This window comes from Quercus suber, unplaced genomic scaffold (genome assembly GCF_002906115.3).
Source record: "Quercus suber isolate HL8 unplaced genomic scaffold, Cork oak 2.0 scaffold_852, whole genome shotgun sequence".
NCBI classification, from domain to species: Eukaryota; Viridiplantae; Streptophyta; class Magnoliopsida; order Fagales; family Fagaceae; genus Quercus; species Quercus suber.
The window spans coordinates 199,135-223,586 of record NW_027070282.1 but is presented as its reverse complement, the minus strand read 5'-3'; the positions used below and the strand labels follow the sequence as shown (position 1 = coordinate 223,586).

The 24,452-nt window shown below is 35.2% G+C and overlaps 1 protein-coding gene across 2 annotated transcripts; it reads left to right on the top strand.

Annotated features, from left to right (window-relative positions):
* Nucleotides 1-1,794: 1,794 nt before the first annotated feature.
* LOC112033526 (tRNA threonylcarbamoyladenosine dehydratase) lies at nucleotides 1,795-22,167 on the top strand. 2 transcript variants are annotated; one of them, XM_024066299.2, is made up of 11 exons: nucleotides 1,795-1,968; nucleotides 2,369-2,412; nucleotides 7,598-7,715; nucleotides 8,406-8,553; nucleotides 9,718-9,930; nucleotides 11,905-12,039; nucleotides 13,485-13,619; nucleotides 13,996-14,211; nucleotides 14,874-14,998; nucleotides 15,835-15,892; nucleotides 21,751-22,167. In XM_024066299.2, exons 1-11 carry the CDS (start codon nucleotides 1,877-1,879, stop codon nucleotides 21,859-21,861), a joined length of 1,395 nt encoding a protein of 464 aa, XP_023922067.1. In that variant the 5' UTR covers nucleotides 1,795-1,876; the 3' UTR covers nucleotides 21,862-22,167. The 2 variants fall into 2 exon arrangements, with proteins under 2 accessions (XP_023922067.1, XP_065623898.1); XM_065767826.1 differs by lacking the exons at nucleotides 1,795-1,968; nucleotides 2,369-2,412 and adding exons at nucleotides 4,783-4,955; nucleotides 5,359-5,402.
* The last annotated feature ends 2,285 nt before the right edge of the window (nucleotides 22,168-24,452 follow it).

The window sequence follows — 24,452 nt, the reverse complement described above, 5'->3', positions numbered from 1 at the left end:
GGATTTTCAATTTTGCGCCACATGTCCTATTCAATCTTTAATTTTGTGCCAAGTAAATTATTGAGTATAAAAATCGAAAAGTCTAAATCTAATTAGATTCTAAATTGGATTTCAATTGGAGTCCAATTTTTGCTACAAATCAATTTGAGTTTTAATTTTTGTGGCAAGTAAATTATTGGTGTTATGATATATGTGAATCATATTAAGAATATATGTCAATATTTTATGTAATTGGCTAATTTTTTGACAAAACGTACTTTACTTGTAATTAGGTAGATCTAAGATGTGTTTAATACTTCGTGGAACAAGGTTTCATGATTAAGTGTTAAATCCATGCAAGTCTATCCAAGAATTAAGTGAGAAAGTGCTGGATTTTAAAACTCGACAGCTAGAATCTATTGAGGTTTAAAAGCTGTTTCAACCTGTGGCTCGACAGCTAGCTCGATAGATGGCTATCTATTGAGGTTTATGAAATTCAGTTTTTCATAACTAATTTCATTCTAATTCGTGAGTATGTGTTTAGGTTTTCTTTTCTTACAACCCTAAACGTATATAAGGATTATTTTGAGGGCTGTAAAAGGTGACACAAGTTACACAAGTGTAGAGCAAAGTTTTATTCATGCAAATTGTGACAAGAGACAGAATTTGTCCTAGTTTATCTTTCTCTTGAAGAAGTTGCTGTGCTTGTGCACTGTAGGGTTTTGTGACCGAGGAGTTTCGTGATCTTCATCGTGTGATGAACTGAAAAACTTTGCAGCCAACATCTTTCTCACGTTGATGATCAAGTCGCATACTAGGATCCACGCATTTATTGGTTAGTCACAACTGGGGAGCCGTGCATTGAAAATGAAAGATTGTCACTACAGAACAAGTCCAATTGGGTATTGGAGTAAGGGTTCAACTGTAGATTGGTATAACGTACTGAGATTTCTTTACTTGCCGCTTGTTGTAATAATAGTGAATTCTCGGGAGTGGTGATCTTAAAATCACCTGGTGAGGTTTTTGTCGTGTAGGTTTTCTCCATTCGTAAACAAATCACCGTGTCAATTTAATTTATGCTGCATACTTTAGTTAATTAATGATTTGTTTGTGCTATCACACGTTTTGCATATTAATTTAATTAATTAATAAACTTGGGTAATTAATCAATTAATTTATTACAATGGTGCAAAAATCAAAGAGTCCACAACCAATTAAATTCTAAACATATATATATATATATATATAATTAGAAACCATTACATATTTTAAAAACATATAGTTTAAAAAAAGTTTAAGTGAATACTATGTATAATTTGAATTTCTAGTAAAAGAAATGTATAATTTAAATTATATAATTTAAATTATTTTTAATTGTACATGTACATATATATAAGGCTACACATTAGTAATATGTTAATTTCGTGTTATGTTTGGAGATCACATCGAACTTTGCCACCCCTAAGTTGAGCTATTGAAAGCCAAGTGCTCTACCTATTATGATTATATGAATTCACAACTTTTCATCGAACACTTCACTTGCTCAAGAAATTGTAAAATTGGTGTAAAAATAATTGTGACTATAATTAATAATGGACAAAACTTAGTTACTTCTCCTTAGGTTCCGATTAGCTACTTAACTAAAAAAATACACTATTATCTATGAGAAAAAATTTACATAACAAAATCTTAAAATGAGATCCTAAGACCTAACTACTATATCTAATTCTTGCTTTTTAATAATATATATATATTTTTTCTTTTGGCCTTATTTATTTATTTATTTTTAAATAAGTGAGATGTACGATCTCAAAACCCTACTAATCTCTGAGAGTGCCCCAATTGCAGTAACCCCTGCTTTCAGCTTTATTTGGGATTGGAGAAAAGGAAAAGGAAAATGGAGGAGAGAGTAAAATGGTTAGGTTTGGTGGGAGCTGGAGTTGTTTTGGGCTCTGTTTCCACAGTCTTTCTTCTCAAGCTTCTTCCCAGGCTAGTCATTCATTTACTTTACTTTGTCTCCGCTTCGCTGCCAATATATATATTTTTTTTTCTTCAAATTCTCACTCTTTTCATTTCCTTAGCCTAAAACTCAGGAAAATTAAATTACAAACTTTCTTCTCTTTTCTTTCCTTTACTTCAGTTTCCTGGGAAAAAAACTAAATGGAGCTGTTTGGCTTTGTTGAATGAAGTTTCACGATTCAGTGTTAAAAGAAAAGGCAAAATCATATTCATAGGAAAGAAAATGATCCAAATTTTGTTTGCTTTTATATTTTTTTATAATTGTACTACCAGCATTACAAGAATTATAAAAATAAAGAAATTTACTATATTATGCAGCATATGCAGATTTTCATTACTTTTGGCTAAGGTTGGTTGTGTATCATTGCAGAAGTATTGCAAAGCAATGGGAGGAAAAGGCTATTGAAATTAATAGTAAGTGATCTAGTGACTAACTTTATTCAATTGATTTAAAATAATAGGTTTGGCCTCTATGCGAAGCTTTTGCCGAAAACAAAGGTTTGGCAATTGTAATAGATATAGATTGTAGAGCCACCTTGCACTTAGATATTCCAGTCAAAATGGCTTTATGGCTTTATTTATGGTTGCTTATGGTGCTATGTAGGTATATGATGAAACCAATATCCATGAGTATGACACGTATTTGCTTGACTTTGTTATGTAGCAATTTTTTTGTTATTGCATTTTGGGTCTGTTGTATTAAAAAGAGTTTATATGCTCTGAACTTTGACAGCTTTGTTGTTTTGTAAAGAAATAGTTACCGTCTTTGCATGTAAAAACTGTTTTCTGTATTATTTTTCTTTCAAAAACTGTGAAATCCTAGTTAGGAAGAACATGACTGGTAAATTATCGAGAAAAATTATACAAAAAAAGAAAAAGAAAAAAGATTCAACAATGAGGAGTTGTCTTAGTACTAACTAACACCATTCTGGCATGCCTTTTATGATTTAAAAATTAAAGAGTAGAAGTAGAAGTAGAATAGAAGGATGTAAAAAATTATAGGTATAATGTATGCCAAAATTTGGAGGAGTATGGGATTTTTATTTTTTAACTTTAATTGATAAGTTTCACACACACACCTTGTGGGCCTTGAACATAGGACCTCACCTTCCATCACTGTTATCATGGAAGAAGGATTTGCAATTTGAGTTGGAGTTCATTGGCATCGTATTTCTTCTTGTTTATTTATGAAAGTTATGTAGTTTCATTTCTCTCTGTGTTTTAGGTGCTGCCTCACGCAGCATTAATGATAACACTTAGGTGTAATAGTAGAATTCCTGCTGGGTAATATAGTTGAGGCTTTTCAACTTGTTCCTTGGCTGAGGTTGACTGCAGTTACCAAATAATGACTTGAAGATGCTCTCTTCCTAATTTACTTATTGGTAGTGAATGTATACCCTTCACATGTGCTAGGCTTCCATCTGAGTTTAACCTTCACCCTCCCCCCTCCCCCAAGCCAACCCCTATGCCCACACATAGTGCAAAGACCTGATCATGCAGCCATGGAAGAAATGTCAAGTTGCAGTAAATTTCAGTTTTGGCGACTTAAAGCTTTTCTTGTGTGAAGCTTAGCATAAAATTGGATTGACATGAGTCTTGTATGATTTTGAAGTCAAGTCACTAGGTGAAAATTGCTTTTAACATGATTATTAAATTATTAATCTATGAGTTCTAGGAACCAATAAAAAAAAATTACGAGTTACAGACATTTTTATGTGTAAGGGCAGATCTTGAACTTTTATAAATTCATGTGCATAATTTTATTTTTGGGGTAGATTATTTTCAGATTTTTCATGATAGTTTGAGGAACATTTTATTGGGTTTTCCTATTGTTTGCTAGTCAAATTAAGAGTCAATGAGTTGTTATCAATATTATTCACTGTTAAAAAGAATTTAGACTTGATTAATAGAATATAAAGTAATTCGTGGTTTGATATGGAATGACAAAGTTGGTTTCTTCACAGTTTTTATTTTATTTTATTTTATTTTTTCAAAAGTGATTCATGGATTGAGATTGAGTGCCTAAAGTGTTCTCCCTCTTTGGTGCACTGCTATTGTTCATGTCATTGTTAAAACAGTCCATCCCCCTGAATTACAACAAATTATTTTTTGATAAGTTGAATTACAACAAATTTCTATCTTTTCTTCCCTGTTTTTGACCCAAATCACACCCTTTCCTCTCCTTGTGAAAACCCTAAAAGCCTACTTTTTTTCTAACTATTTGCCATCAAATAACCCCTGATCCCGCTTTGGGTTTTTTTTTTTTTTTTTTTTTTAACTCATACCCGACCCTATTTTTAATCAGACTGGGTAAAACCCGGCCCATTAGGGTCAGGCCGGACTGGGTACCCGTAGATCGGGCAAAAATTGTCATCCCTAGTAATATGTTAATTTTGTGTTATGTTTGGAGATCATATCGAACTTTGACACCCCTAAGTTGAGCTATTGAAAGCCAAGTGCTCTACCCATTATGATTATATGAATTCACAACTTTTCATCGAACACTTCCACTTGCTCAAGAAATTGTAAAATTGGTGTAAAAATAATTGACTATAATTAATAATGGACAAAACTTAGTTACTGCTCCTTAGGTTCCTGATTAGCTACTTAACTAAAAAATATACTTCTATCTATGAGAAAAAATTCACATGACAAAATTTTAAAATAAGTACCTAAGACCTAATTACTATATCTAAGTCTTGTTTTTTAATAATATATATATTTTTTCTTTTGGCCTTATTTATTTATTTATTTTTAAATAAGTGACATGTACGATCTCAAAGCCCTACTAATTTCTGAGAGTGCCCCAATTGCCGTAACCCCTGCTTTCAGCTTTATTTGGGATTGGAGAAAAGGAAAAGGAAAATGGAGGAGAGAGTAAAATGGTTAGGTTTGGTGGGAGCTGGAGTTGTTTTGGGCTCTGTTTCCACAGTCTTTCTTCTCAAGCTTCTTCCAAGGCTAGTCATTCATTTACTTTACTTTGTCTCCGCTTCGCTGCCAATATATATATTTTTTTTTCTTCAAATTCTCACTCTTTTCATTTCCTTAGCCTAAAACTCAGGAAAATCAAATTACAAACTTTCTTCTCTTTTCTTTCCTTTACTTCAGTTTCCTGGGAAAAAAAACTAAATGGAGCTGTTTGGCTTTGTTGAATGAAGTTTCACGATTCAGTGTTAAAAGAAAAGGCAAAATCATATTCATAGGAAAGAAAATTGATCCAAATTTTGTTTGCTTTTATATTTTTTTTATAATTGTACTACCAGCATTACAAGAATTATAAAAATAAAGAAATTTACTATATTATGCAGCATATGCAGATTTTCATTACTTTTGGCTAAGGTTGGTTGTGTATCATTGCAGAAGGATTGCAAAGCAATGGGAGGAAAAGGCTATTGAAATTAATAGTAAGTGATCTAGTGACTAACTTTATTCAATTGATTTAAAATAATAGGTTTGGCCTCTATACGAAGCTTTTGCCGAAAACAAAGGTTTGGCAATTGTAATAGATATAGATTGTAGAGCCACCTTGCACTTAGATATTCCAGTCAAAATGGCTTTATGGCTTTATTTATGGTTGCTTATGGTGCTATGTAGGTATATGATGAAACCAATATCCATGAGTATGACACGTATTTGCTTGACTTTGTTATGTAGCAATTTTTTTGTTATTGCATTTTGGGTCTGGTGTATTAAAAAGAGTTTATATGCTCTGAACTTTGACAGCTTTGTTGTTTTGTAAAGAAATAGTTACCGTCTTTGCATGTAAAAACTGTTTTCTGTATTATTTTTCTTTCAAAAACTGTGAAATCCTAGTTAGGAAGAACATGACTGGTAAATTATCGAGAAAAAATATACAAAAAAAGAAAAAGAAAAAAGATTCAACAATGAGGAGTTGTCTTAGTACTAACTAACACCATTCTGGCATGCCTTTTATTATTTAAAAATTAAAGAGTAGAAGTAGAAGTAGAATAGAAGGATGTAAAAAATTCTAGGTATAATGCATGCCAAAATTTGGAGGAGTATGGAATTTTTATTTTTTAACTTTAATTGATAAGTTTCACACACACACCTTGTGGGCCTTGAACATAGGACCTCACCTTCCATCACTGTTATCATGGAAGAAGGATTTGCAATTTGAGTTGGAGCTCATTGGCATCGTATTTCTTCTTGTTTATTTATGAAAGTTATGTAGTTTCATTTCTCTCTGTGTTTTAGGTGCTGCCTCACGCAGCATTAATGATAACACTTAGGTGTAATAGTAGAATTCCTGCTGGGTAATATAGTTGAGGCTTTTCAACTTGTTCCTTGGCTGAGGTTGACTGCAGTTACCAAATAATGACTTGAAGATGCTCTCTTCCTAATTTACTTATTGGTAGTGAATGTATACCCTTCACATGTGCTAGGCTTCCATCTGAGTTTAACCTTCACCCTCCCCCCTCCCCCAAGCCAACCCCTATGCCCACACATAGTGCAAAGACCTGATCATGCAGCCATGGAAGAAATGTCAAGTTGCAGTAAATTTCAGTTTTGGCGACTTAAAGCTTTTCTTGTGTGAAGCTTAGCATAAAATTGGATTGACATGAGTCTTGTATGATTTTGAAGTCAAGTCACTAGGTGAAAATTGCTTTTAACATGATTATTAAATTATTAATCTATGAGTTCTAGGAACCAATAAAAAAAAATTACGAGTTACAGACATTTTTATGTGTAAGGGCAGATCTTGAACTTTTATAAATTCATGTGCATAATTTTATTTTTGGGGTAGATTATTTTCAGATTTTTCATGATAGTTTGAGGAACATTTTATTGGGTTTTCCTATTGTTTGCTAGTCAAATTAAGAGTCAATGAGTTGTTATCAATATTATTCACTGTTAAAAAGAATTTAGACTTGATTAATAGAATATAAAGTAATTCGTGGTTTGATATGGAATGACAAAGTTGGTTTCTTCACAGTTTTTATTTTATTTTATTTTATTTTTTCAAAAGTGATTCATGGATTGAGATTGAGTGCCTAAAGTGTTCTCCCTCTTTGGTGCACTGCTATTGTTCATGTCATTGTTAAAACAGTCCATCCCCCTGAATTACAACAAATTATTTTTTGATAAGTTGAATTACAACAAATTTCTATCTTTTCTTCCCTGTTTTTGACCCAAATCACACCCTTTCCTCTCCTTGTGAAAACCCTAAAAGCCTACTTTTTTTCTAACTATTTGCCATCAAATAACCCCTGAAAACAACCCTAAAATCCTTATCTTGTTGCTGTTGAGATTCTTGAGAATTACCAGGGAGTGGATACCTTGACTCCTGGTCTCTTTCGGTCACCAAAATTAAATATTTTCCAATCCTAACTCAATCTAGAAACCCTAAAGCCTTTCTCTCACTATAACAAAGTCCAAGACATAACTTTTCCCATCCTAAAGCCCAGCACAATAACACGAAGATAGATTCCTAATTTGACCTTTATCACCTAAAAATGGTGGCTTTTTATGTCACTAACAACTAACTGGTTTTTATTTTTTCTTACATGGTTTTTATATGTGATTTTTATTTTTTAGTGACTAATCAACTGTAATTCTATATTTCTTATAATTGTTATAGAAGGGAATGGACTTGTATCTGAGAATGCTAAAGGCTGCACAGTTTCTGGGAACCAGAACCATGGGATGGCTGGTTTAAACCTTCTAAAAGATGAGATAGTTTCTGAACAATTGACCAGGTACTATTGGTGTCACCAATTAAGTTATTTTTTATTTTTATTTTACCAGTAACCAGAATTCGTTAAGAGTGCAAAGGGGTACAACCTATGTACACATGAAACATACAAGATAAACACCAAGAAATCATGAAAAGAAAAAAAGATTGATAAATTCTAACAATTTTGAAAAAGAAAACAGCCATTAGCAGCTTTCCAATCATAGAGGGTCTTCAACACTAAAAGCTTCTACTTTAAACTTGTTTTCTTGTAGTCTCAAAATTACACACATTGCATTTTCCCCAAATATACTACTCATAAGGGAATGGCATTCTACATGTTTGCATTATGGTTCCTACCAAATTTTCTTTTCCAAGAAGGGAGTAAATTTACCTCCCATCTAAGCATGACCCACTGCACTCTAAGTAAACATGAGATCATATCCCAAAGTTCATTGACTACTTCACAATGGAGTAGTAAGTGATCTGTAGTTTCCCTGCTCTTTTCACACATACAACACCAGTCCAACACTCTGATGTGATGCTTCCTCAATCAATTCATTGTAAGGGTTTTATCTAATTTACCAACATGTGAAGGCCTGGATAGAATGTGATGGCAACTGTGTGGGAGTGGGATCTTTCTCTGAGTGGATTGCTATTTTGATGTTGTTAACTGTTAGCATAATTGGAGTTGTTACTTTTCTGCTATTATTAGGAACATTCAATTCTTTGGCCTTGAGTCTCAACAGAAAGTGACTGCATCCTATGTTGTGGTCATTGGTCTTGGGGGGGTGGGTAGTCATGCAGCATCTATGCTTCTGAGATCGGGGGTTGGCAGGCTTCTCCTTGTGGACTTTGACCAGGTATATTCTGTGATGTCTCTCTTTTTTTTTCTTTTTCTTTTTTTTTTTTAATATTTGTGTTCTCTTATTGTTTTTCATAGCTTTATAATACACAGTTCACCATGTTGGTGTGTCTACTCCTATGCTAAATCCACACATGAAGCTTTCTTTTAGTTTATTTTACTAAACTGAGAAATATCTGATGAGATTTCCCATAGTGTCTATTTTACAGAAATTGTAATGTAAAGAAGGGATTTGAACCACTGGCTAATTATTGTTTTTAATGAATGCATATTTGCATCAAGTAGTGGTTTGAATCATTTGATGTGTATTCATCATCCAGCTTGGCAATAGGACATGGATCTTTGATACCTAAACTAGAAAGTAACCGGTTATTAAAATGCACTTAAATGATGATAATTTATTGTTGTCATGGACTACCAAAAAAATGGTACTCTATAAGATCCATGATTTTTTACCTTATTAGTGTCATAGTTTAAATTGAAGGTGAACTTTAAATTACTTCTAGTTGACTTATTTGTTTAGTGTTCCTTTATGATATGATATGATTTAAGCTACCCAACTGAAGAGGAACTAAAACTTTCCCCCCTACCTTGTGAATTTCTGAGTGCTTCTCTAGAACAGTTTCTCATATTCCCCACCCCCCCCCTGGCAAGGGTACCACTCTTGAAAATAAGAAAAGGAAAAAACACATCCACTTTTTTTTTCCCCCTAAGTTGGAAAATTGGTAAAAATTAATGGAATTGGTTGTTTCAATTTCATACCTTTATTGCTCTTTCAACACTATCCAGAACATGAAACTTTGACCAAAATTTTGATATATGGTAAAAGCTGTTCAAATCTACCAGCAAAGATGACTTTTTCACATGATAGCTTGCATTAACTGGATGATCAATCGTGTTTTGATAATATTCTGAACATACGGCACACTGGTTCCATGAAGCACTTTACTTTTAATTAGTATTCAGTAATTTAATAAATTTTTTATTTCTTGTGGATACAATTGTCCCTCCTAACTCTTAAGAATGCTGGTAATGATAGAAGACTGACATTAGTAGAAAAAAAAAAAGGAGTATTGATTTTTGCTTTCATATTTGCATTCATTAGAATTTATTTGATTAGATTCATAAGATATATGTACTCATTCATTAATTACATGAGAAGGTATCACTTTCATCACTTAACCGACACGCTGTTGCAACAAGAGCAGATGTTGGCATTCCAAAAGCCCAGTGCCTCAAAGAGCATTTCCTATCAATCTTCCCAGAGTGCCATATAGATGCAAAAGTGCTATTATATGATGCATCATCTGAAGAAGAAATTCTTTCAGGAAACCCTGATTTTGTTTTGGACTGCATCGATAACATTGATACAAAGGTAACTTTTCTTGCCTATAACTATGATTAACATTCATGAATTTAGTTTTACCTGCACCAAAATTACTACTGTTGAATACTCAAATAATTTAGTACTAGTTTTTGGACCTTAATTAACAAGAATTGTAGAAATTATAGTTTAGCCCTTGAATACAAAATGGACCATAACTAATATAATAAAATCTAAATAAAAAACTGTTTTAACCTTAAAAACCTCATAAATATGTCTTGAATTAGTGAATATGCAAAGTAGTAGCAAATCAATCTTCTATCGTTTCATCATTGTTCCCCAGGTGGGAAAAACTTGGCCTTGGGTTTTGAAGTGTTGAAGTATTAACTATTAAACATGAAACTTGCACCCATTCTTCAAACACCTATGGAAGCATTAAAGATAAAGAATCTATTTTTCACTCCATATCGTTAAATTCATTTGGAATAATAAAATCAATGCTTGAAAGTCTTTTCAACTTAAAATCCTTCTTGAATTGATCCATAGCCATAACATCAATATATTCCATGGTCTTGACTTTTCCATGATCAACCTTATGCTCACCTTGGTCAGTTGTGATCTCTGTTGCCCTTGTAATGCATTCTTTTAGCTGTTCTTGAAATCGAACATGGGGTGAAATGTAAGGCTGGATTTCTCTCTTTAGTGCAACACCTTGTTGCATTGAACTAACACCCGATCGAAGTTGGTGTAACAGCAACTAGGCGGGGCTGCATCTATCAGATTTTGAAGGGGTAACGGGTGCAATGTTTTTCAACAATGGTCGGGATAAACTTATATCTAACTTAAAACATCTAAGTTCTTGATCAACTTTATTTTTGGCAAAGATATTTAGCTATAATAGCAACTGCTACTTATCCAAAGTTTCTTGCATAAAAGACAAATCTTCCAGTTTTGCTTATATGGAACACACTCTTTCATTCAATTGTTGCAAATTGAGCTTCGTCATATGTAAAAATCATATTTGAACACTATAAGATGCAATCTATTAGTTTTGGGATTATTCCATCATTGCAAGCGTGAATAGGAATAGTTTGGTTTTTCTTAGTAATATACATATGCATTTATGGGGGCGGCAATTTTTCCCCTTGCTTCCACCCATGAAGGCAGCAGGTTTTCCCCAATTTGATGGAGTGGCGGGGTGAGGGCAAGGTGAAATATATTGACTTGATGGTGAGGCAGGGATGGGTTTTAGTTTCCCCACTTCAAGTATATTTACATAAATGCCCTTAAATATATGTAAATATATATGTGTGTGTGTGTGTGTGTGTTTTCTTTCAGTTAGGGGTTCTCTTCTCTCTTCACAGTTATCAAAAGCTCCTCACCTCCTCATCGTCTCCAATCTCCTTTCTTTCTCTCTCACACTAAAAACCAAATAAAACCTGAACTTCAAACAAATTCAACATATACTAGCCGCCTAACCCTACACCTCCTTGCAGAGAGGAAATGTAACTCTAACTGGATTATTAAGTGGGTTATACACTTAGGGACATGCCAGCACCTGACACTGGAGTCCATGTAACATAGGTTTGTACATATATATGTGCTTTATATGATCATTTGATCCAATGTAATATGATGCTGTTTTCAGCCTTGAGTCTAAGAAATTTTGCAAATTTTATGATTTGATGATATGGAGGCACTGATAAAAAAAATTCTATTGTATCCGAATTGTGGATATTATTTATGGGTTCTTCCTTTTGTATATAAATTAATTATTTTGGGAAGGGCCATGCTAGCAAGACTTGATTTAGATGCATATGACAATGATGTGAGAAGGACGTTGGACATTTTCTACAAAATTTGGTCTGCACCTGAAAACAATGTTTTTACAAGTCTACACAAGCCAAAAAATTATTTTTCTCCAGCCGCCCCTCTGTCATTATAATTCACTGCTGTGTTCCAAACAAGAATTATGATAGTAATGAAGTTTCAATTTTCAATTTGTTGATTTGTTATATGTAATAGGTGGCACTTCTTGCTGCATGTGTACGTAGGGGTCTGAAAGTTCTATCTGCAACAGGAGCTGGTGCAAGAGCTGATCCAACAAGAATACGTGTTGCTGATTTGAAAGAGTCAACAAATGACCCGCTATCTCGTGCGGTAATGATTTTTTCATTTTTCTTATCAACAAATTTTAAGCTGTTCAGCAGTTTTGAATATGCTTCTGTCTGATTGTTTTTTTGCAGAACCAAGTTGCATAAAAGATGCCCATTTCTAAAACATGAAAACTAAGGTCTTATACATTTTGGAACTTAGATATTTTGTAGCTCATATTTATCAATTAAAAAAAATAAAATGAAATAATCGTTTAGTATATACATATAATCAATATCTTTGTATTTGAGTGTTTATAAAAAATAAATAAGTAAATGCAATTCTATTTTTTGAATGTGTGCACCGTGTGTACATATGCATGTATCTTTTTTACAAACTTGATTTAAGTATTCTGTGTATCTCAGGTGTGCTATAGTTTATCTGTTAGACTTCCTGAATATGGATATGTGCCATCTTGTTTATGTATTTTATTTTTGGGGTAATTATACTTTCTCTGCTTGTGGTATGGTCTGAGTTTGCTCTTTACCCCACCTAAGATTATTACCATTGCCCCCACAAACCAGAACCCTTGAACCACCCACCATAGGCATTATAATATAGCTTTCAAATCAAGCTTTATTTGCTTGTAAGCCTCATAAGCCTCCACTGTTATTGTGGATGCAGTGGCAGGTTTATTTTGGAATGTGGACGTGGGTGGTGATAGATTTGGGTAGCAGGCATAGGCAGATGGTGATGTTGGTTTAGCTGTCGTTGGACATTGGCTCATGGGGTGTGTTAGGGCTATGGAGTTGAGTGCTGCTACTTTGAAATTCTTTCTTGCATTTCCAAAAAAGAAAAAAAGAGTGCAATGTGGTATTAGTGCCATGATGGGGTTTTGAGGAAATTGAGTAACAGCTGGTGGCGGGCATTGGATTGGTGGCTGGTTTGTTTTCAGAATGTAGATGTGACGGTGATGGATTTTGGGTAACAAGTGTAGGTTGGCACAATTGGCAATGATGTTGGTTTGCTGGTGCTGGCCATGTTTTGCTGTGGTTGGCCATGTGTTCATGGTGGTATTTAGGACTACTGGGTCAAGTGCTGCTAGGTTGCAATTCTTGTTTGCATTTCAAAACAAATGGGTGTGACATGGTGTTAGTGCCATGATGGAGTTGTGGGGAAACTGAGTATTGGCTGGTGGTGGGTGTTGGATTTTCGGGTGGTGAGTGTCATAATGGTGACTTTTGCCCATGGTGTTGGCTGCAGTTGGGTGTTTGAAACTTTGGTGCTGTCGGTGAGGGGGTTTTTTTTTTTTTTATGCGTATATGATAATTTTCAGTTTATGATTGCATTTACTTCACATTAACTACTTTTGTTGGCACTCAACTTATATAAAAGTATTGGACAAATTTACTTTTTCCTTCATTTATTTACTAGGTGAAGATTGCATGCTTTTTGTTTATTATTATTAAGGCATTAATATGCAACTCCTTTTTCCCAAATCTCTGTTTCAGGTAAGACACCGACTAAGGAGAGATCATGGCATTGACGGTGGCATTCCTGTTGTGTTTTCGCTCGAGAAACCTAAAGCAAAACTGCTTCCATTTAAGGGACCAAGTGGAGAAGAAGAAAATCCCTCAGACTATCAGGTGCAAATGTTTTACTTGTTAGTTGAAAGTATATGTTACCTTTTCTTTTCTTTTCTTTTCCTTTTTTTTTTTTTTTTTTTTCCAAATAAGTAATTACTCCAAAGAATTCTGATATTTGGCGTATTTATCCATAAAAGTAATTAACTCCTTTTTTCCTCTTTTAGATTTGGTTGAGCATTGTAGTTTGAGAGCTGTTTGTTATTCTTTTTGATTGCACCCCTTGTGTACCTAGTTTTGTTTTGTTTTTTTTTTTTTTTAAATAAAATTTTCGTTACTTATCAACCAAAAAAAAAAAAAAAAAAACTAGATATTGTACAAGAAAATTAATTAATTTCTCCCTATTTGTAAACATTCTAACTTCTTATCCTTATATCAGATAGTACCAGGGTTTAGGGTTCGCATAATACCTGTTCTAGGAACCGTCCCTGCAATTTTTGGACAAGTAATGGCCTCCTATGTTGTGACACAACTAGCAGGGGTGCAAGTCCAAACAGAGCCTGTGGTAAATTTGGACATGGATCATTACCGGATGCTTCATCAACGCCTTATTGAGCATGAGGAATCATTGTATGGCACAGCCATGGAAGTCCGGGTATGAAGTTTCCCTTGATAAGTTATTGTTAAAAAATTGCTCCTATTTATTTATTTGCTAATAAGGTGTCTAGAGTTCACCTAGCACCTGACTAATTCCTAAAGCTCTTTTTAGGCTCTTTTAATATTAAGTTTGTTAGTTCTTTGGAGCAGATAAGACCTCTCTTACTCTCTCTCTCTCTCTCTCTCTCTTCTAATTCTTATCAACAACCATAACAAGCCTTAGTCCCAAATTTTGTGATCAACTCTCTCTTCTAATTCTTTTATGTAAAATTTATTGTATGCATCATGTGCACTTGGGTTAGGTAGATACATTTTACCTGCCTGTATGAATATATGAGCTCACACTACTCTTATTGAAAGAAAGGGGAGGAGATGCCAAGACTAGGAGAAAATTAAGGGCCAATTACAAGTTAGTCAGTAAAAAAGTACCTAGCTATCAATCTTTTTTTTTTTTTAATAATTGATACCTCTTTTAAGAGTTGCCAAAGGACCTGATACCAGGAAGAAAAAGTTACAAGTATAAGGTGGAATGAGTTTGGCTTCCTATAAAAATGAGAAGAGTCATGGCACCATATGCTAGTTATTAAATTTCAATTTTATGGGAAAGTCCTTTAAACTTTTTGGTTAAATGCTTGTGTAATCTATTGCCATTTTTTATAGGTAGATATTGAAGAAGTGATGTACGTTGCAAAAGAGTTGTGGCATGGACGAAGTGCAAGAGAGCAGTCTCCAAAAGATGTCGGACGTGGAATGTGGCGATCTGTTAATGAATTAATGCTTGTGAGGTATAGTTTGCATTTGTGTTGGATGTGATTGACCATTTTGAACCTTGCCTAGAATTTGGGGGAGAATATTAAAAAAGAAATACTAAAGTTATAAAATTAGTCTTTTGGTGTATGAACTATATAGTCAACTCAGCAAACAAAGCCTAAGATCTTAATTAGGATTGGCTTGACCACTCCTTTTCTGCTATTTATCTCTTATCAGGGCCTTGTCTACTGTTCATTCACTGGCTGTCGTTCTTTCTCTCACTTCATTGGCTGATTTCTCTTTGGTAAAACTCGGGTACAGTTTCTTAGGTGTTGTACCTTAGGTTCCCCAATTAAATTTAAACAGGTTGCATTGACTTTTATTGTTGTTGGAAAGTGAAATTTACATTACTTTCCAACAATTCTCATTGGAAATGGTAATATTGTTTACTGTCTTGGTCAATGCTGTCATAGGAACCTATGACACAGCAGCTAAGAAAGTGTACCTGAGTTTTGCCCTTTCTCCAGTCTTTCTCTTAGTTATGGCACCTTGATTTGGAATCTTGTATTGAGCAGTTTGGTGCAGTTAGATTCTATTCTGAACATAAATACCATCATAGACAATTTTCTCTGAATTGTAGGATACTTAAAGGCAATCTTTCTCAGATATTTGAACTAGAGTAAATTGCAGCTAAGTATGTGCACAAGAGCATTGAGCAATTAAACTATGATCATCTAAACCTGTTGAATTTCACCATGTCTACCATGTTTGTCATGTAGCGTTATCTTTCTTATCGAAATTGATGTTGCCCTGATGGTGAATGTAGACTATTTTATCACTGACATTTTTGATCTTGTCTCCATTTCTTCAGGTGGGATCAGGAAAAGCCCGCGACAGTGTCAAACTTAATTCTATTAAAGTTTAGCGAGGTATATATCATTTATTAACATATTTATTGACATTTTATCGAATGAGTGAGTGCTCATGATATCTTGAAGCCATCAATAGATTACGTAACTTTGGCGGCATTAATACAATGGAAGATAACACTAATTGCAACTCATCCCAAAAAACAGAAAATACTACCTAGTCGTGTTTTTCTTGCATTTTTTTCCTCCCTTGTCACTTCGTATATCAAAGCACAAATAAATATTAAAGCTCAAAATGTAGGTGCTTGAGCAATAAGCACATGACCTGAATTTTCTAAATGTGCTCCACTAAGCAGATGGCTTATGCCAAGATTAATGCGATCCTCTTATATTTTATTTGGATTTAGATATGAGTTTTATATGCCTGCCACCAATTTTCTAGCAAAACATGTCATAGTGTTATATCTGGATGTTTCAAGGTAATGTTTTATCCATTAGAATTTTTTTTTTTTATTTTTTTTTTTAAGGTAATGAAAAAATTTTATTAAGAAAAAAATAGCCAACTTGAGTACATTGAGGATGTACTAAGGGGCAAAAATCAAGAACCAAAATTACAATGACCAAGTAAAAGATAAACAAGAAAAATGTGATAGAGCCACACTCCAAGCAAGGAGAGTATGTAAGAAAAAAGACTTAATTTCTAGTAAGGACCAGTCACATCCCTGAAAGCATCTAGCATTTCTTTCACTCCAAATACACCACATCAAGCAATGCGGCACAAGTCTCCAAAAATCTATATTGTGATGTCGCCCGAATTTACCTTGCCAAGACTCAAACAACTCAAATACCTTATGTGGCATAACTCAATCAAGTCCAAACATACAAAACACCAAAGACCACAACTCAAAAGCTATAGGGCAATGAAGCAAAAGATGATCCACCGACCCCCTACACCTCTTACACATGTAATACCAATCAAGACCAATACGCCTTTTATGAAAGTTATTAGTTGTAAGAATCATACCTAACGAAGCTGACCATGAAAAGAAAGCCACCATTGGAGGGACCTTCGATTGCCACACCAACCTCCAAGGGAAAGAAAGAATAGGAGGGTAGAAAGAAAGATAGAAACCTTTAACTTCAAAACCTCTAATCCTTGCTGCCTTCCAATAAACCTTATCAGGGCCAACCCCCCGCACTTTCGAAGAGTAAAAAATTTCCATAAACTGATTAAAAGAATCTTCCTCCCAATCCTGTGGTGAACATTAAAAATGGAAATTCCAATGAATCCTCCCACCAGACTAACACATAACCTCCGCCACTTAAGAGTCCTTAACCGTACTAAGTACTAAGTCAGTAAAGATCTGGAAAAGCCTCTTTAAGGATACAATCCCCACACCACAAATGCTTCCAAAACTTCACTCTAGTACCATCACCTACATCATATCGTAGGAGTTTAGAGAAGTTCAGCCAGGCACTTCTAAGAAACCTCCAGAGGCTAACACCATATGCACTTGTCACCTTTTTCGTGCACCAACCACCCCAAGTATTCCCATATTTCGCCTCTATAACCCTTCTCCATAACGTATTTGTCTCTAAATCATACCTCCATAACCACTTGCCCAACAAAGCAGAGTTAAAGCTTCTCAATTGTCTAATACCTAGCCCCCTAACCTAAATTGGCTTACAAACCTTAGCCCAATTCACCAGATGTAACTTCGAATCACCACTAGAATCACCACTCACAGCACACCAAAGGAAATCTCTCTATAATTTCTCCATGCGATTACCTACCTTCCTAGGTATAGGAAGAATGGAAAGGAAATAAGTAGGTAAAGAGGAGAGAGTGCTTTTATTAGTTACTTAACCCTCCCTTAGATAAGTAAAGCCTTTTCCACCCTGCTAATCTTCGTTCCATCTTCTCTAATATAGGATTCCAGATTGACAACTCCTTGAATTTAGCCCACAAAGGAAGTCCCAAATATTTCAAAGGAAGGGAAGAATGCCTACAACCCAATAGCCCCACCAACACATCCAGATTATGTACCTCACCAACTGGTACCAACTTTGACTTCCCCAAATTAATTCTGAAACCTCCTCAAATCTAGCCTGAATCTCCCTTAAAGTAACCTGCTGATTAGGGTTAGCATCACAAAAAATAAGAGTGTCATCTGCAAATAAAAGATGAGACACCAACATCGAAGTACTAGGTGTAGAACCTACAGAGACGCCTGAAAACTATCCAGCAGCTGTAGCCATGTCTCAAAGCCTCCATAACAACATCAAAGAGCAACGGAGATAGAGGATCCCCTTGCCTAATCCCCCTAGAGCTTCCAAAGAAATTTAAAGTACTTCCATTAATCAAAATGGAAAATTTAACAGTAGAAATATAGAACATAATCCATTTTCTCCACTTTTCTGAAAACCCACGACATTGCAACATATACATTAGAAAACCCCAATTCACATGATCATACGCCTTCAATCTACTATCAATACATTCAGAAGCAATTAACACGGAATCTAAGATTTCTCTACCTTTTACAAATGCATTCTGTGAGTCTGAAATAAGCCCATATGCCACCCGTAGGAACCAATTAGCCAACACGTTCGAAACAATCTTGTACATCCCACCAACTAAACTAATTGGCTAGAAATCTTTGATATCCACAACATCTGCCTTTTTAGGAAAGGGCAAGAAATGCAGTATTAAGACTCTTCTCAAATACAGCTTGAATATGAAAGTTCTGAAAAACTTCCATAATCTCTTCTTTCAACACACTCCAACGAGACTGGAAAAAAGCCATGGAAAAACCATCCAGACCAGGAGCCTTATCACCATTAAAACCATTAATCACCCTATACACCTCTTCCTCGTCAAATGGCCTATCTAATCAAATAGCATCCTCAGAATTTCTAGATAATTCCATGTCATCAAGGACAAGTCTATTAACCACATCTTCATAATAGAACTTCCTATAGAAGCGAGAAATACACTCGGCTATGTCCTCCAGATTCGAAGACAGCTCTCCATCCACCTTAAGCCTATCTATTTTCTCCTAACTCATTCTCAGTGTATTTGGCACTCCAAATCCCCTTGGTTTTCTTTTTCAAAAAAGCTACTTTAACTCACTTGGTGGGTCCCACTAGTCAGAATTTGCCCATTATCTTCGAAACCCGCATGTATGCCCACTGCCTCTTCCCTCTCCCCACAGAAACCCACTGAACCGAAGAAGCCAAACCCATAGAAATCTACACAGCGATGCGTTTCTCTCTCCCTAGACCCACAGATCGGCAGCCGCTTCTCTCTCCAGGCTGCCCTTTCTCTCTCCCTGCAGTGTGGATTTTTCCAAATTGATACTCTTTCTCATTGTCTCTCTCTCTTTGTCCTCAAAGGTTTGGTGGGTTTCCTGCTTCTGGGTTTTGTGTGTGTTGGGAGCAGATTGCATTGTTGTGGACTTGTACTTGGAGAAGAGATTTGTGGATTTTGGAGGATGAAAATGGTTGTTTTTGGCTGGAGTGTTGTATATGTGTTTGTGGGTTTTCTGGTAAATACAAGTAATGGAGGATCCGGTGGATGCGTTACTTTGAAAGACCGAGAGCTGGAGGGAGATGATAGACCTAGAGAGATGAAGCAAAATCAATGAGACTGTGTTTCTGCTTCCAGTGTTACTGTGTTAGGCTGTTAGTAAATGAGTTTGAGTGAAGGACCAAGGAGCTGCTGGTAACAATTACTGCTGTCTGACCTCAACAAGACAAGTCAACCGCGTGGGTCCCATTTTGTGTGTTTTATTACTGTTTTGCCACTTAACTCATTTTCCTAAAATCTGAAAACTTTAGGGCTTGTTTGGATTAGGCAATTCTCATCACTCAAACTGAGTTATCATCACTCAAACTGAGAATTAGCGTGGGACCCACTAAAAATCTGGTTTGGTTTTTGGCTTATTTTCTATCTTTGTTTTCATCACTCAAACTGAGTTTGAGTGATGCTACAGTGCGAAAACTGAAAACACCAAATTGGTGTTTTCAGTTTCTGATTACATAACTAAGTGGCAGTTCCGTAAAATTCTTGACCTTGTGGAGCCCACCGTATGATTTGTCCCATCAACATCTCTCTCTCCAACGGTTCTTCTCTCTCTTCTCCTTCTTCATTTTTGTTTTCTTTACCAGAGCTCTCTCTGCTCACTGCCCTTCATTGCTCCTCCACAAGCCACCGCGCCGCCACCACCACGCCAGTCATCACCATCACAAGCAACCACCACGAGCAACCACAAGTTGTCACCATCAAGCTCAACGATTTGGGTCTCCGATCAACCACAGGTCGTGATTTGGGTCTCGATGTCGTCACCATCAAGCTCAGCCCAGATCGGTTCATCTCCGATCTAAGGATTCTGATCCAAGCTCGTGATTTGGGTCTCCGATCAACCACAAGTTGTGATTTGGGTCTCCGATCCAAGCTCAGACCAGAGACCCTTCGCCGTGAGAGAAGATAGAGAGATAGAGATGGCTGATCTGTTACCATGCTCTTCATTGTTCATTCTCATCTTTTTTTCTTTTTTTTTCTTCCTTTCAACTCTCCATTCGCATCCCTTCTTTTTTCTTCTCTTCAAATGCACACCACAACTGCACACCGGCCCTCCAAAGCTACTCACACTGCTCATCATCGCCACCACTCACCAGCTGTGGGCCAAAAGAAAGATCAAGATCTGGGCTTGATTTTGGTTTGTTGTTTGATTTGGTTTGGTGATTGAAAAATGGAGTTTAATTTGGGTTTGGTATTTCTAAAGAAAAAAATTTTGTTTTGGGTTTTGGTGTTTGGTGTTTGTTTCAAAATGGAATTTGATTTGGGTTTGGGGTTTCTAAAGAAAATATTTTTGTTTTGGGTTTTGGGTTCATCCACAAATGTACAGAAATGGGTTTGTGCGTGTGGAGTTTATGTATGTTCTATACAGGATGGTGGGTATGTCTCACGGTGACAGGTGAGGCACTGGGGTTTATGTATGCTCTAAGCTTTTAGCTTTGTGAGGAAGTGGGTTTGATGGAGTTGGTACAAATTGTGGGAGGAGGCTAGAGCTTTTTTTTTTTTTGGGTTTCTGGAAAATCCGTATGAAAATGGAAAGAAAGAAAAGTAAGATGAAAGAGGCATGAAATGAGGAAATGAAAGTGAAGGGAGAAAGAGAAGAGACGCGGGTAGGCAACTACCATTCTGACCTAACACAGTAAATGGGTCCCACCAGGTTGTGCAAAATTTTGAGTTATAGAGACCAAGATATGAGCCAAACAAGTTTTAGCTTGAGTGAGTGAAAAAATAGAGTTAGAGAAATAAGTTACGAAAACTGAGTTTGAGTGATGAGAAATGAGATATGAAAACTGAGTATTGAGTAGGAGCAAACAACGGGCCTTAGTGTCTCCTATATCACAATGGGTTTATGGGGGNGTGTCTCACTATATCACAATGGGTTTAGGGGGGGGGGGGGGGACTATATTTTACAATGGTCTTATTTTTTTGGTACTTACGCTTCAATTATCTTATAGTCATCATTTTCTTATATTTTTATTCTGCTCAATATAATGGAAAGATATTTACCCTTCCCTATGCCTCTCTGTCTGTGTCTCATGAAGAGAGTATTTAAGCTCTAGAGGTTGAGGGTGACATTTTTTTGGTCGTTATTGTTTAGGCATTGACATTATAAACTACATTAAATCAATCACCATTTGAGGTGATGCGTAAATGGAATGTAGTGGCTAATTGAATATATTTGCCAATATAGGAAATGTTGCACTGATTTTCTCTTTACAGTGACAATCTTTTTTGCCAGTTCTAGTATTTGGCTGTTTCTCTTTTATTTTTTCCCTTCCTGAAGAGCTTGCTTTAGAAAATCTCATGACTCTCTTTTTATGTTTTCTCGTCTAATTAGGCAGATGAGCATGAATCAAGCACACTTGATGATATCAAAGAAAAGGAACCAGAATTTTTTAGGAGAGTGACATCTGTGCTGAAGCGAGCTGAACTGGACTTTGGTTTGTAGCCATTGGTTTTTTGGTTTTTTTTTTTTCCTTACTAGGGTTTTTGTTACCAATGGGTCTGCGATATGTTATAGCTTTAGGAACATTTTGAGTGTAGGTTTTTGCGATATGTTATACCAATGGTTAGTGTAATTTTTGCAGGCAGTATAAATTCAAAATTTAGGGCGTCAAATTAGAAACTTCTTTTCACTTACATAAGTGTGTAAAGTTATCTTCATTAAGATTATCCGATGCTGTTTCTTTGACACAGATCTCTTTTACTCAATTGTCGAAGTTAATATACAACCGCATCATTTTGCTTTATTTTATTACCAGCTCCATGCGTGGGCACAACCTCACAAGCTGCAAAGATGATAGACAAATAAGCTAGACACTACTCAACACTTGATATTTTAAAGAATCTGAGATTCATTTGATACATTTTTTACTCAAATGTAGGGGTGGCAAAATTATACATGACATGTGAATCCAAAATGACACAACACGAAATTAGCGGGTTATGAGTTGAGGTTTAATGAGTTCGTGTCATATTCGCATTGACACGACTAACTTGTTTAATAAACAGGTTGGATTAGTGTCCATCACATGGAACTCATTTAACTCATCTAGCCCGTTTAATTAAATGATATTTTACTAATAAACTCTTCAAGCCCGAGGTATATAAATTTATTAGTTATCGTGGTTTATTTTCTTTAACATATTATGATTGATTATTTGTGATAATGAGATGTATTTTAGTTTTAAATGATTATTTGTGATACAGTTACTTGTTAAATCTAAATTTTATATTAAAAATATTAATTTGTTTAGTTTTTCATAATTCATATCAAGTTGGTTAATGTATATGTATTTATATATTATATTTTTTTTGTTTTGATAAAATCTGATAAACTGGTCGACACGAATAAAAGGGTTGTGTTAAGGTTAAGGAATATTGACTCGTTTATAAACATGTCAGTTAGTGTTGACTCATATTTGGATACTCATAAGTTGACACGATATAAACTTGACATGTGAACATGGATTGCTATCCTTACTCAAAGGTATGGTTGGATAGAAATGAGGAGACACTTTCACTAAAATCATCCAATAAGCTTGGCGAGAAGTGAGATGGTTTTTAGCTTGGGAAAAGATAGTTTTGTAGGAGGTTTCGTGTTGGAGTTCAAACCATTGGTTCTCTAATAAAAGGGAGTTGGTTAACCATTAAGCTACAATATTTTTAGCAATTACATGGTAGGTAGGGGGTGGTTTTTTTTTGTTGATAATTTGATAGATACAAAGAGGGGNGGGGGGAGAATCAACTTCTAATACACTTTAATTACATAGTATATTATATTTGATCAATAAGATATTTTGTATTTATTTGTCATGGGTATTTAAAATTAATAATGAAGATTTTGCCACCTAAAAACAATAACAATAATAATAATAATAATAATAATAATAATAATAATGAAGATTACGCTCACTTTCAAAAGGAAGCTAGTTAAATTCACAAGACTTCCAACTGATACCTATGTGTTTATAGGAAATATCTAAGATAAAACTTTATTTGAGAAATTAGACATACTACTAACCATACTTGTTGACAATTTCTCAGTATGACCTACTCTTGACTCTTGAGACAAAAGGGAAAAAAAGAAAAAAGAAAAAAAAAAGAGGTTGATAAGACATTAATCAAACAATCACAATGCACAAACCTAGAGTTCATTTTTTTTCTTGCCATGTGGCATGTTCTTATTCATCAATCAATGCGTGCTACACTACAAGTGTGGCATAGGGATTTTTTGCCATTTAACATGATTTTATTAACAATTTTGTTAGTTGGCAAGTTTTCGAAACTATTTTGTAAACTAACATTTCAAGTCTCTAAAACTCGAGTTCCATGAAAGAACCCGAGTTTTAGAGGCTCGAGTTCCAAGAAGTGGCAAAGCTGATGTGGATAAAAAATTTACATGGAACTCTAAGACTCGAGTTCCACAAAGGAAAAAAAATTCTCAAAGGCTAAGAAAAGAAGAAAGGTCCATGCCTCTTATCACATGTCCCACCATTAAATTTGATGTCCCACCAAAACAAACTTGCGAGCAACAACAAATCAATAGCTAGAGGTTTGTCTTGCTTCAGCTTTCTTGGTCCCTAGCCAAATGATTCACTTTTGTCTTTTTCTAGCTGACAAGTGAAAACTCATGCTACCTACTTCAGCTTTCTTGGTCCCCCATTCCACTAATGTGAACATCTTTTCTTGTATTATTTCTTGGGATGCTTTGTAGGAACTCGAGTCTCTAAAACTTGAGTTCCACGTGAATTTTTAGTCCACCTCAGCTTTACCACCACTTTGAAATGAGGCTTTAAGGCTCAAGATGCTACTTAACAAAATAGTTTGCAAAACTTGTCAACTAACAAAATTGTTAGCAAAATCATGCCAAATGCCCAAAAAATCTTGTGTCATTGGGCTAAACTTATGTTCAACAGCCCAAATAATCAATTGGACTTTCTTGCCCAAATTCTCTTCTATTCAACGGGCTCCTAATCATTCACCAATAAGCATGTCATTTGGGCTAATAAGATTGCAAATCTACAAAGTCCATCAATT